This window comes from Vidua chalybeata, chromosome 3, assembly GCF_026979565.1.
Source record: "Vidua chalybeata isolate OUT-0048 chromosome 3, bVidCha1 merged haplotype, whole genome shotgun sequence".
NCBI lineage: Eukaryota > Metazoa > Chordata > Aves > Passeriformes > Viduidae > Vidua > Vidua chalybeata.
The window spans coordinates 26,667,206-26,681,261 of NC_071532.1; the positions used below are offsets into that span (position 1 = coordinate 26,667,206).

General features: G+C 38.2%; 1 protein-coding gene across 4 annotated transcripts in view; it reads right to left on the minus strand.

Annotated features, from left to right (window-relative positions):
• The window catches only part of HHAT (hedgehog acyltransferase), a 139,201-nt gene that overhangs the window by 41,113 nt on the left and 84,032 nt on the right, over positions 1-14,056 (minus strand). For all 4 annotated transcript variants that reach the window (XM_053939415.1, XM_053939413.1, XM_053939412.1 and 1 more), the window contains one exon: positions 8,537-8,681. In XM_053939415.1, coding sequence (XP_053795390.1) covers positions 8,537-8,681 — 145 coding nt within the window. The remainder of the gene's footprint in view (positions 1-8,536; positions 8,682-14,056) is intronic.

Below are 14,056 nucleotides of genomic sequence, written 5' to 3' on the forward strand. Positions count from 1 at the left end.
GTTTGGTGGCATCATTCATTCCAGCTTCCACACTAAGCATGCTGCTACCAGCAAGGTTACTCTGTAAGATGGACTTGGCCAACCTGTTACAACAATTGCTCATCATGCCATACTTCACTAGCAACATCACAACAATTTGAAGAAGGCTGTATGAACCTTGCCAAAGTAATTGAAAATCTGGAGGCATTTTGCCTGTGATCAGCACAGCTCACAAAGTAGCAAACTTGTATTTTTATGAAAGAGCTGCAAACTGACAAGGCAGCACAATGTAGAAACAACTCCCCATTTTCTGTGTGCAGAGTGGTTTATTTAGTTCTGTAAGTCAGATGCAGCACAATAGATAACAGTGAACTCTATGTGTAGTCATAGTGTGCACTGCCCTGCATTTTTTTTTCACCTGTATATGCACTGTGTAAAATAAAGGCTTTAATAAGATATATGAAATATAGGTTCTTTATGACTGATTCTGACCATGGAATCATATTGATCCCAGCAGATATGTCTGCACATGATCTGGAACTTTCTAGATAGAAAGATCTTTCTGCATGGATTTGGTTGCAGGATCACGTCCTAAGAATCTAAAGACAAATTAAAGACAAATGGCAAACTATTGAGATTAAACAGCAAGAGTTGAATTTAAACATAGCAATGCTTCAACAATTTTCCAACATAGAACAGAGGCTCAAACCAACATGATTCAACAGAAAATGGCAGAACACACTGTTTCAACTCTGGAGAAAATGCCCCCCAAAAATATGTGAATATTTGCTTTTATACAGTTGTCATCCTTTGGGAGGTACAGGAGAAAAAATACCCAAATACTGCCTCCTTATTGCTGCAGACCAATATTAATTTTTCTTGGTATTTTGCCAGTTCACATCCCAATGAACTGCACCCACTAAGCAAGGTCACATAAATGATTGTGAAAACAAGTTTCCTTTGTGCATGAAGAAGAATGAATCACTTAGAAAAATGTGACACCTTCGGTAATACTTCTGCCACTATGCAATATTACTCTAAATTATGCAATTCATCAATATAACGTTCATAAATGTATTTTTGGGAAAAAATGACCCTAAGTAAGTTTCTGCATAATAGCAGCAAGTGGGATTTATCAGTGAAAGTGAAAATCTGGAGGAACAAGAATGCTGGAAGACCATATGCCAGACAGAATTTTCCAAACTAAAACCAGGGCCATCTGAAACTCTGAATTACCAATCATGAAAGCAGCCCTCCTTTTTCTTTCAGCTGCAAAGAAATTTGAGCAATGACTTTGCAAAAGATGCATAGAATAGACAGTAAAATATCACACACTCACAGGGATGCCCCAACTGACAGTTTTTGTGGATTCCTTTGAGTTCTTTTGCTGCCTGATTTCATTCCTCCTTTAAACCCCTTCATAGCTAGATAATTACATGTATCATTGCAGCCCATTTCAGAAGTTGCTACATTCAGTATGGCTTCTAAGACGTTGTATATTATCTGGCAAGACCTCAGAGCTAAAACGTCCAACTAAATCCTGCTAATAACGAGTTCCAACTACTTTGCTCCACCTCTTCCCTCAGCCCTTAAAATGTGCTAAATCCATGACCTAATCTGACTGGCAGTACTCAGTTTCTGAAGGATGAGGTTGTATGAACTGATTATCCTGAGGCCTTCTACCTACACTCCTTATTGCAGCACGCGAGACATACTGTCAACAACTTATCAGATGGGAAGGCATGATCTTGCATAAGCCAGACTCGAACATACAACAACCAATACAGGAATCTCTTGTCATTTTTTGTTATTGACAGCTCACACAGCAGTGGAGCTGCACAATAAGTAACTCATAGCTTTTAAATTATTTAGATCTCGGACTTAGACATCTCTACTAGTAATAGACAAATGAGTTTTTGTTCAGCAACAACCTAATTCCACTGTCTTCACAACCAAGGGCAAAACTTCTAAAGGCAACAATAGTTCAGGACAACGCCTTGAAAGATGCTAGTACCACTGCGATTCTCAACTCACACACTAAGTGATTTCCATAAAATGAAACAAATAGAGATTGTCAGAATAATTTTCAGTCCTGTGATACAGTGTCATTACCAATCGGCATAATTTAATTTTAATATCATAAGATAATGGTCCACTGTTTCTGCCAAAGTAAGCCAAAAAATACACATTTAGGCATGTTACATCAGATGTGTTACACTAAACTCTTTGTTTCACTCATACCTCTGAATCTTGTATGTCATGATTGTGGAAATTCCCACTTGCAAATCAGTGCCTAAGATGCCCTGTGAAACACAATCTAAGATTGCTGTGCTGCACAGCTGGGAAGAAGTCCAAAGGCTTTCTGCCTCTGTAAAGTAGGTAAGGCGCTAATGAGAACATCTTTTCTTTTCCCTATAAATTGACCAATTACCTGAATTCTGATTAGCATAGGACCTGATTTTCCTTCAAAGCAAGGCAAAAGGGGAAAATGGAGGCAAAATAAAGGCATCAACATCTTCATTTAGTGAACAAACATTAGACATGGAGAAATAAATTTTAGTTTTGCTTTAAACATTTCTAATTGCTGATGAACTGCCTAATGAAAATAGGGCCTGCAATGGGTCTGGAGGCAATTTAGAGATTACTCCTACATCATGATGATGTCAGTATTTTCTACATTGATAGACAGACTTTTTTCTACCTGGAGACTGTCCCCCGAAGTTGGCAATCCAACAGTTTTATCTAGGTAATGTCACAGAATCATAGAATATCCAGAGCTGGAACTGGAAGGGACCCATAAGGATCACTGAAGTGCAAGTACTTGCTACATTTTACAGAGTTTTTTCCCTTCTCCTGACCCATTGGTGATCAGAATACCTTGGTAAAATTTAATTTGCAGAAACTTTTATGTAAACATTTCTCCCCTCAATACTTTTCTCTCAAAACATAGCAATATCATTTATTCAGTATCACAGCTCTAGACTTCCAATTGTGTTATTGTATTTCCTTCTTCCTAATTGTCAGCTTACTGTTTTTTTAAACTGCAGTAACCAAAAGTGCACATATTTTAACTTTAGCCTTCAGAACATCATGTAGGAGAAGTGCATTTATGCATTTTGCACTGCTGTCAATGCATCTTTGCACAAGGTCTATTTTTGCTGTAGGTGGTATAACACTGTTGATGCACAAAGTTCACAATCTGGTAGAGCAGTCAGACATCCTTCATTGCAGGACCTCTGCCCAGCCAGCCATTCTGTACCCCTGCAGTAAATCACTCCTAACTGAGGGTGAAATTCACTCTTTGTTGGATGTCTACTAAAGGACACCTTCTCAAAGGTTGGATGTTCAATCTAATCCAAGCTAGGCTGTACAAATTGCCCCGAATGCAGTGAAGAGTGACAATGCATCTCATCTCATGCTAAGACAGATGTATATGGGCTGAACTGCCCTCCAGAGAGGCACTCCTCAAAATTTGGCAAGGTGAATTGGATAGCTAAAGGACTGGTTTACAGTTAAGTTAAATCACGGCTTATCACTGTCCCCACTTAAATCATTGTCCAATTTTCAGACAGCTGTTCGAAGTAAAATACACCTGAAATGCACTGTGTGCTTTCCTCATTGATCTGGACTCTGTTCCTTGTAAACCAGACAAAGACCAAGAAGAATTTAAGACTTTTATCACCCAATACACTTATGTCCCCTCCCAGCCTTTGTCCATGCTTGATAAAATATTTCAGTCTCTTAACCAAAAGCACTGCACAGCGCTGGTTGTAGGAATGAGACCCTTCCAAAGAGAACCCTTCTTGCTGGAGCATCTCATTTTGAAGTGAAGCATTAATTAATTATGGAGAATACAGGATTTAAAATGGTTTGTTACACAGAAGATATTTCTCCTACTTTCTTAATAGACATTTGTGACACTGTTCCTCATGAGAAAATTCTTGCTAAAGAAAGATCAAAGTAAATGCTTGCTATAGGAACTTTTTTCTTTGCAAATAACAGGGCCAAATTACATTTTAGAAACAAGCACTAATGCTGGTCTGAACAGAAGGAACAGAGAGAATTTTCAGAACAAAATTAAGAACAAATATTCATACACATAAGATACATAGACCTCTGCTCTCATAATTTTGACACCAGTGATTTTAATGATGCACAAAATTATTTTTAAATCCAGATAAATTTAATATATTTTTCACAAGAGGAAGCAAAATAAACATTAAAGAATATGTGCTCAGATATCAACTCCCCTTGTTTGTGGTATGGGAACTGTGGAAAGCACTGCCAAAGCACTTCAAAACAAGTATCAGTCAAATAAGAATCCCAGGAAACTCCATCTAAATCCTGTTCTTAAAATGCAATTCACAAACCTTTGATAACAAAGGTATCCCACTTACATGGTTCTTCTTGAAATTACTGTGCTGGCCCTGAGGTTTAATTGCTTTCATATCCATATCTTTTCTTCCCCACTCTCCAAAAACTGTAAAGATTTTTGACAATACTCAGTCTTTGCAAAAGAATAGAGTAGATCCTCTCCAATAACCAAAGAGCAAAACTAGAAGTGCATTTCATACATCTTAAGCTTCAGTAAAACTTTCTTATAAGAGCTTGTTGGTTTAAATTTGCATCACTGTCACACACATGCTAGCAGGAAGCTGTTCCTCAGTGTCCTGTTTTTCGGTATTATACAACAGAACTGCTTATTTCTGACTATGAAGTGCTGTAGGATGGGCATTTAGGGCTTTACAATACTGGTATTCTGAGGTTAATTTACTTGCCAGACCTGAAAATGCCACACACAACATCTTATGTTGCACCTAAACCTGCAGATCTGATTTCTGTCCGAGACGCATTTTATTGCTGGACTTTAGCATATATGTTCTTGACTACTTTTTAGTGATCTACAAATGCCAATTACATTTACAAACTGAAGAACACATCTCTTCTCCTATTTTTTTCTACTCATACATGTACAAATCTTTATAGACATAATTCTTTGGGATTTGAACAAAGGAAAGGAACTGACTAACTACTCTTTGCAGCTGATAGTGCACAGGTGGGAGGTTTTGTTTCCACATCTCTCTATTCCTGACCTCAGAGGGATTTTATGTCACACTAGTGCTGCAGAGCCTTCTGCCACCTCAGTCAACCAATCTCAAATCCCGCTGGTGGGTTCCTGAGAATGTAGAGATGTCCTCGCAATGCAAATGTCTACTCTCTGGGTTTAGAGTGGTGCTTAGGAAAACCTGCTTAAGTTTCCTAAACCAAGGCAAATTTCGAAGAGATCAAAAAGCTTTTAAATAGAGAATATTGTTTGTAATATTTTAACCCAAAATTCACAGAACATCTTCTTTCTTCTTGACCCAAAGGTAACAATTATTGACTCAAAGCAACTAGATACATATTTAGCAGATCTCAGTAACATACTGGACATTGTAACATTGATTTGTCTACCAAGTGAAAGGACACAGATTTGGGTATTATGTACAAAAGAGCTCTGGGGGTCCTTTGCCAGATTTCTACACTATTCTCCACAAGTCAATGACAGAATATCAATATCTGTTCTAATCAAAGCTCTCCAGAATCATAATGCACAAAAAGAAAATCTTCATTCTTGGGAACTTTATATTGCTTGCAACACACCAGAAATTAAGTACAAAGATAAAAACCCAAACAAATACCCTCCTGCCACACAGAACACCCACCCACTACCACTACCCATAGCTCTAACAAGTCAAACATATCCCCACTGAATTTTTCATAAAGGTGAAGACAAAAGCTTGAGTTCAAGCCAAGCAGCTAGATCATGTCATCTGTTCTCGGGCTGACAAAGGAATGATCAAAGAGTACATATTTGTAGTGTTTAGTTTAGTCTGTAAATATTGATGAATTTGATTTAACAGAACAGTGCAGACTACAAACAAATTTATTTAACTTTAGCTTTTAGCATTGCACACTCCAAACGTAGATTTTTGTTGCCTCTCTTACAGACCAGCACTTAAATCTAGTTGAAATTGAAGACCAAAATTTGAATAGTCCTCCTGGATTTGACTGGCTTTCAATCATAGAATCATTGAATGGCTTGGGTTGGAAGGGACCTTAAAGACCATCCAGTTCCAGCCCCTTGCCATGGGCAGGGACTCCTCCCACTAGACCAGGTTGCTCAGAGATCCATCCAGTCTGACTTTGGACACTTCCAGGGATCGGGGCATCCACACCTTCTCTGGACAACCTGTTCCAGTGCCTCCCCTCATTTACAGGGAAGAGTTTCTTCCTAGTATCTAATCCAAACTTATCCTCTTTCAGTTTGCAGTTTCCGTCTTGTCTTGTCACTACATGCTTTTGTAAAAAGTCCCTTTCCACCTTTCTTGTAGGCTCCCTTAAGGTACTGGAAGGTCACAATTAGGTCACCCCAAAGCCTTATCTTCTCCAGGCTGAACAATCCCAATTCTCTCAGCCTTTCCTCATAGGAGAGGTGTTCCATCCTTCTGCTTATTTTTGTGGACCTGCTTCAACGGGTTCATGTCCTTCCTGTGCTGGGGACCCCAGAGCTGGACACAGCACTGCAGGAGAGGTGTCAGCAGAGGAGTAGAGAGGCAGAATCCCCTTCCTTGGCCTGCTGCCCAGGCTCCTTCTGATTTAGCCCAAAACACATTTGGCTTTCTGGGCTGCCAGTGAACATTGCTGGGTCATGTCCAGCTTTTCATCCACCAGCACTCCCAAGTCTCTCTCTGCAGAGCTGCTCTTGATCTGTTCATCCCCTAGCCTGGAATGATACCACAGTTCACCCTATTTGTTCCACAAGAAGAAAACCACAATGTATCAGGTGTGTAGATGTAATAAAATTTTCGTGGATGTTTCAGCTTGTACTTGGGAGTTGTCAGAACAACAATGCAGTTAAACAATATACTCACAAGCATCTGAGTGATCAAATAATAGACGCATACAAAGCTCCCAAAGATAAACACTGAGATTTCTACTAGTGGAGTATGAGCTGCACTAAGCAAAAGCTTTCATGTTCTAAAAATAAAGTTAATTTGATTAAAACATCGTGGAAACAAAGATGCAAATGACTAAACTAATTTCCTATTCCTGTCTTAGATGACTGCTACCTAATCCTTAAGTAACTCTATGTATTCAAGTGCAGGAGGAATAGATCAAAGAACTATCCCCCCCCAAGAAGAAAAATAAACCTAGAAAAACAATCAATAATTGATTCTGTTTTAATTAAATATTGTTATACTTGATATAGAATTGTCCTTTATCGGTTGCAAGCCCCTGCACAACCATTAACCCTTCTAACAAGGAAGGGATACTTTCTTGATACATATTCTCATATAATATACAGATTATGGAAATATTTTGTATGAAGCTATAAGCCTGAGATAGACAACGTCACTAGCCCTTTTATTTTTCTTTTAATAAATAAGAAGATATGACTACATTTACTTTCAACCTTTTCTCTCAGCTTATTTTCTACTATTAGGCAACTACTTGGAAGGAAACAATTTCAGAGAAAACAAAGCCTTTCAAAAAAAGAAACAGAACACAAGTATGTTATGCTTTAAAGAGCAAAAACTAGTATTCCCTCTTTACTGCCCAGTATTAACAAAAAGCTTCACTATATTTCATGTTAAAAATGTTCCTTTCTTCAAGTTCTTTGAATATTTTTTTCCCTTTAGTTCAGAAGATAAATTGTTCTACTCATATACATAACTTACTCTTTAAGAGTTTCACTATTTTGGGATGCTTAAGTAGGGTCTTGGGACTCCAGAGCTGATTTCTAAGCCATTGAAAGGAACAAAAGGACAAAACACTGCAATAGACAGTGGTGGTCTTTTTAAGAGACCACTTCTAGGCACAGAAGCCCATTAGTACTTCCCTCATGAGAAAGAAATATTCCTCTACAAGATCTTCATTTGACTGGCAGCAGTAAGAACCTAAAAAGAAAATTGGTCCTACTTATGCTAACCTCTGGCAAAAAAATTAAAGCTCAACTTGTCTCCTGAGTCAGCTCACAGCACAACGTCCCATGCTGCTTATTCAGCAGCACCAAGGCTGACACTGTCACCCAAGTTGCCCTGTCCCCACACTTGTCCTTAATAGTCAGCAGGTCCCCAGCCTGAAATCATATTCACTACAAAAAAAAGCCATTAAGTGCTCAATTATGCTGTATTTTGAAGATCTTACCCACTAGCCATCCACAGAATCTGTGGGGTTGGCTTTAGTACGCCTATCCTTACTGATGTGTGTGAAATGCAGAGCAGGGAAAAAATTCAACTTGGTAACTTGTCACACATTTATTACTTATCTTCAATGATTTCACTTGTCAGAGAAGCCTGACAGCCCTCCTTCTAGACTTGACTAGGAGAAAGGCAATGTTTCTTTGAAGTCATGCAGCCTGCAGAGTTATTTGAATTTTCTCAGATTTTTGATAGTTTTGACCAGAAAAAAATTAACTCCCAGTTAGTGCACTGAGAGAAAAACATGGCTCAGCCCACCCAAGGTAACATTTGGAACATTCTGTTATCTAGAAAGCACATAAAAATAAACTTGCCTTCCATAAAGATCCTGTTCCAGTAGATTTTTCCAACTTGATTTCCTCCAAGAAATATTAGATTTGATAAAATCAGCATTGAAGTGCTAACAGATGCTAGGACAGCATGAAGTCGACGACGAAATCTTGGTGAGAAGAAACATTCCTGAGGGGCAAAACAAAAGGTGCAGATGAAGTTAACAATCCCTGCAAATTTTCAAGCAGCATTAGGAAAAGACATTGCCATTACAATAAACAACTTTCATACAGAAGTTCAAATCCTTATGGAACAGATCCCAAATATTTTAAAATATCTAACAGAACCTCTCACCAATGCCATTCAAGTTGGAATAAGACTTCTTGATTAAAAGCAGTTTTGAATCATACTTATGGCTGGAAATGACCTCTGAAGGATCAAAGCAGGATCAGCTAGAGAAGGCTGCCCAGGCTGTATCTGTTTGGGTTTTGAATACCCCCAGTGATGTAGACTGCCCAACCTCCCTGGGCAACCCCTCACAGTAAAAGAGATTTTTTTTTTGTGTTTAAACATATTTTTTTATGTTTAAATTGGATTTCAGTCTGTGCCCCCCGTCTTTTGTCCTGTCACTGAATACCACTTAGAAAAGCCTGTAGTTGGGTATTTATACACATAGATAAAATTCCCCTGAGCCTTTTCTCCTCCAGGATGAACAGACCCAGCTCTCTCACCTTCTCCTCTTACAGCAGAGGTTTCAGTCCCTTTACTATCAGTCCCTTGGCTGGACTCACTCCAGCATGTCCATGTCTCTGTTGTGGGGAGCCCAGAATGGGACACAGTTCTATACGTTCAGTGGATTCATTCTTATTTTACAAAATGTGTTCCTTGATGAATTTTTGGTGACAGATGTGAACAGTAGCAACGTGCTTCTAGGGTGGGTGATACTTCCAATAGGACCCAATATAGAATAAAACACTTCAGTATACAGCAAACAGCATTAAACGACTTTACAAGTCATTAATCCTCTGGTTGATTAATAAGACATGACTGAAAGATTCTAGAATCAGATTAGATCTGGTTAAAGCAATGACTCTTAACAAATAGATCTCTCTAAAAAAAAGGTTCACAGACAGATACATGCAATCTCAAATTTTCTCTTCAGTGCAAATCTTACTGCTCATGTTCAAGAAGCGAAATTATCCAGATTTTAGTATTGTTGTCCTAAAGATACAAATAATCTCTCTCTCCATCATATACAAGTTTACACTTTTCTGAATCTGTATTTTGCATTATCACCTGAGGTGTGAGTGCAGCATGGAGACTGCAAAAAGATGGTAAAAGAAGAATGAAGAAGTTTTAGCTTCCTCCATTATTCAGTTGCTAGAGGAAAATCTAAAGAACATTACACCACTTCACCAAGAAATATTGTCTCATTACTACACAAGGAAAAATATCCTGTACATTGTGGCCCCAGGCTGAAAGCCTCTGTACATAGTGCTTGAATATACAAAAGATTGAATGCTTTGTGTGAAGTGATGACCATTTTCCAGAGCATGGAAAATAAGGGAAGTATCTTGGACTGCTCAGCCTTCATCTCATAAATGGTGATGTTGCAGAAAATAAAGTCTTGTGACTGCAGCGCCAAAAAAACAAAAAAGCAGTAATTAATCTTTAATAGCTACAGGCAGACCAGAATTCATGTTCAGATACCTGAAACAACATAAACATATGCTCAAAACACACCTAAAATACATTTCTAGACAATTAAATTGCTCCTTCTGTAAGCATCAGAACAAATGTTTCAACTGCTAGATTATAAAGAGACAAATCTTCAAATAAATGACAGTTACAGGCATAGAAATACAATTTCAACATATTACTGCGAAGTAATCTCTGGGAAATTGAACGTTAGCCTTGGTCAGAACTGTATCTAGTATATGAGTCAGTCTGAGTCAGCACAAAAATGGGGACAGATAAGGTTTAAGGACAAGTGCTCTGTATCAGTCAGTATGTACAATACAGCAATAGCTAATCTTCCACACAATGCTATGAAAAATAGCCATGTATGAAAACAGAGACTCAGATTTTTCTCTGAAAATTCTGGATGAAAACTAGGGCATGATAGGAGAGAGGTAGAGAATATAACAATTATCTAAATATTCACAGACCCAGACAATTGAGTTAGTGAAAGAACTTTTTCCCTTTCTAATATTTCATATCTCCAAAGCTATCCAAGGACTTCCAATTCATTTGCCTTCTGTTCACACACATGGAGGACAGCTTAAGTCTGTCTTTTCCTGAAAGGCATAGTTTGAATGTACAGTCATACAGGCATACATGAAAAATGTATGCCTTTTCAGAATGTGTAAGTGTAGGCACACAAAGAAAACATTTGAAATCTTGCTATGAAATCCATGTTAACAGCAAAGTTTAAATAAGGACAAGTTATGATCATAGTAGCTTGAATTAAGCTGCAGCTCAAATAGGGCATTTTCTATCATCAGATCTACCTTTCACTCTCCCTTTGTCTATCAAACTTATTTGTCAACTCTAAGGAAAAACAGTTTTAATTAAGAAAGGTTAAAAAATCCTCTGCTAAAGCAGTAGAAAGAATTGGAGATGGACAATTCATCAGACAGCTGGTGTTTAACTGCATTTTCCATCAAGGTAATGATCAGACTCGTTACGCTTCTAAAGTTTGCCTGTTTTACAACTCAAAGCAGTACAACTAAAACAACATAAATAGCTAAAAAGGCTCTGCTATTTTTTTTTTTTAATGAATAGAGTTACTAAAAAAAAATAATTAAACTGTCACATATAGTACATCACCTTTTACAGAAGTGCTGCACATTAAACAAGGCAAGTTAAATGTAGTACAGACCATAAAAACCCTTAGCCATTTATAAGGTATAAAGGAGCAGTTTATGACAGACACAGTTTAGACAAGCATTGAATCTTCACTGGGTTTTGCTGTAGCTAATTTCCATTAGCTTGGCTAGTCATTGATCCAAAAAGCAGTAAATATTTTCCTGACAGTCTTTGATGTCAATGCAGATTTCACTCAGCTACTATGAAAGTAAAAAAAGAAAACTTTGCTTAAACATCTCAAGCCATCTAGAATAAGCTAACTGGGAAAGCACCTGAGCACGTAGTGTGCTCAAATTAATAAATTGGAAGCATTATTTAGCAATGAAAAAGAAATTACATTGGTCTAGATAACCCATAACAACAATTTTATTTAAATATTTACAAACTTGCAAATTTTGTGAATGTACAGCAAATTGCTTACATCAAAGCAAACTTTTAAAAACCTTCCACACCCACAATTCTTCATTATGCCATTTAATGCTTTTAACAATATGCTCCATTACAGCAATATAAACAACTGCTATGGATTTGTGCTGTTTCTCTGGATTTTACTGATGTCTCTTTCTCTCTCCTCTTTCTTGTTGGAAATACAGCCAGAAGGTAGAGTGGCAATCTTGTGTTAAAATGACAATGAAACCAGGGCTGCTTGGCTGAAACCCTGATTTGCATCCCTCCTCAATGCTCCATTTTACAATCTCACATCAATACTTTACCATACTTCACTTCTAGTAATCACGAGCATCCCCACGTCCCCCACACACCGTGAAATAAATGGACTGTAGCACTTAAACTACACCAAAAAAAGAAAAAAATAGACATACTATCACGATACTCAGCCCAAATGCATGCAGCATGATATAGAAGGTGACTTGTAAAACATTGGCTCAGACAACCTTTCCTGGAACTGAATGGAGTTCGGGTTGTTATTCCAAACCCATTCCTGCTGTACATAAAGATCAGCCTCAGACATTTTTGTCAGATGTTGGGAAAAATTTCCCTCTGCACATTGTTTGGTCTAGCTAAACTGGCTGCCATTAAAGCTCTCCCAACTTTGCAGCCTTTGCAACCATCTTACAAAAATAAATAGTACCATCCTGTAGTGGAGTACCTTGACAAGCAAATCTTATGTGTTTGAGAGTGGAGGAGGAAGACAGGCATGAAAAGAAATTGCATGGTCCAAACATTTCCATTCCTAAATCCATTTCCACTTACATATGCATGTCACATTTAGCCTCTAAGAGAAAACCAAGCCAGAAATGAGAAGCTTGTATAATGGTTGTCTCTTGAGAAAGCTGATGAAAAACAACACACACCATAATAGATAATTTAGGTGATAGTTAAGAGTTAGGTAAAGGACATGGTAGAATTTTGAGTTAGAGAAAAAATACTTATTTAATTTGCTATGCAAGTTAAGTACACCACTATGAGCACAAAATACACAAAGATGGCAGGAGAAGTGGCTTCAGGCAGCAGAGCAGAATTTAAAGGAGCTTCTCTCTAGTGTCACTTAGAGCTACCGACAGTAAATTTGCATTTTACAGGACTGTTCACAAAGATAGCACTGAATGGCATGGAAAGATTAAATTGAGGGTCCAGGTAAATGCATTTCTTTCTCTGAGCTAGCCAACAACAGAGAAAATATTGTGGGGAAGACTGACCAGGATAATCCAGATGGAAGCTGGAAGTGACAGGACAAGTCATATGTAGTGACAGGACAAGAGAGTGGCTTCAAATGGAAAGAGCATAGCTTTATATTAGATATTTGAAAAAAATTCTTTACTGTAAGGGTGGTGAGGCACTGGTTGCCTCAGAAGTTGAGGATGCCCCATCCCTGGAAGTTTCAAGGCGAGGCTGGATGGATCTCTGAGCAACCTGATCTAGCAAAAAGTGTCCTTGCCCACAGCAGGTGGCTGGAACTAAATGATCCTTAAGGTCTCTACCAACTCAAACTATTCTATAATTCTATGAAGTTGAGGAGACACCTAAGACTGAATTCTGTACAACAGTCAAAAGTAGGCAGTCCTATACACAATGTCACACTGAAGTTTTTTACAGAAATAGATCCCTCAGTATTTTATCAGGGAAGCAAGCCTACATTTTCCTACATCAACCACTCTTAGACTTTTTCTGGCAAAAGTGGTGGCATCATGGTGATTTGGCATATCCCAAAGGCTTGTCATTGAGAGGGCTTGTTCTGGGAGCAGGTCCCAGGCAGCACACTGGGTTAGGGAGGGCTCAGGAACAGGGGCACATGTTTTCCACCATGCTGCAAACCCAGCTTGATGACAGAGTGTCAAGTGGCAGGCAGTCTCCCCTGACAGACATTAGCTGGTAACTTCTTGGCAAACACTCATAAGATGGAAAACATCTACGTGTGCTGCATTTACAAAACATCTCATTTACCGAGCTGTTCTGGGACAGATTAAAGAAAACTTCTCCATAAAGCCAGTGGCGTTATCAAGCTTGCTTATACTGAAAATACTTAAACAAGTCCCATGTAAAGGAATTAAATTTCCTGCAATTTAAGCAAGAGTCTATCTTCATGGTGTAAAACAGAGATTCACAACATTTATATCTTTATGATCCAGAGAATTGATGATCCAAGCACATGGTGAAACAAGAGCGTGTGATAAAATTGGAGAAGCAGCTGAATTATTTCTTATATGAACATATGCACTGTGGAAGAAGACTGTCAG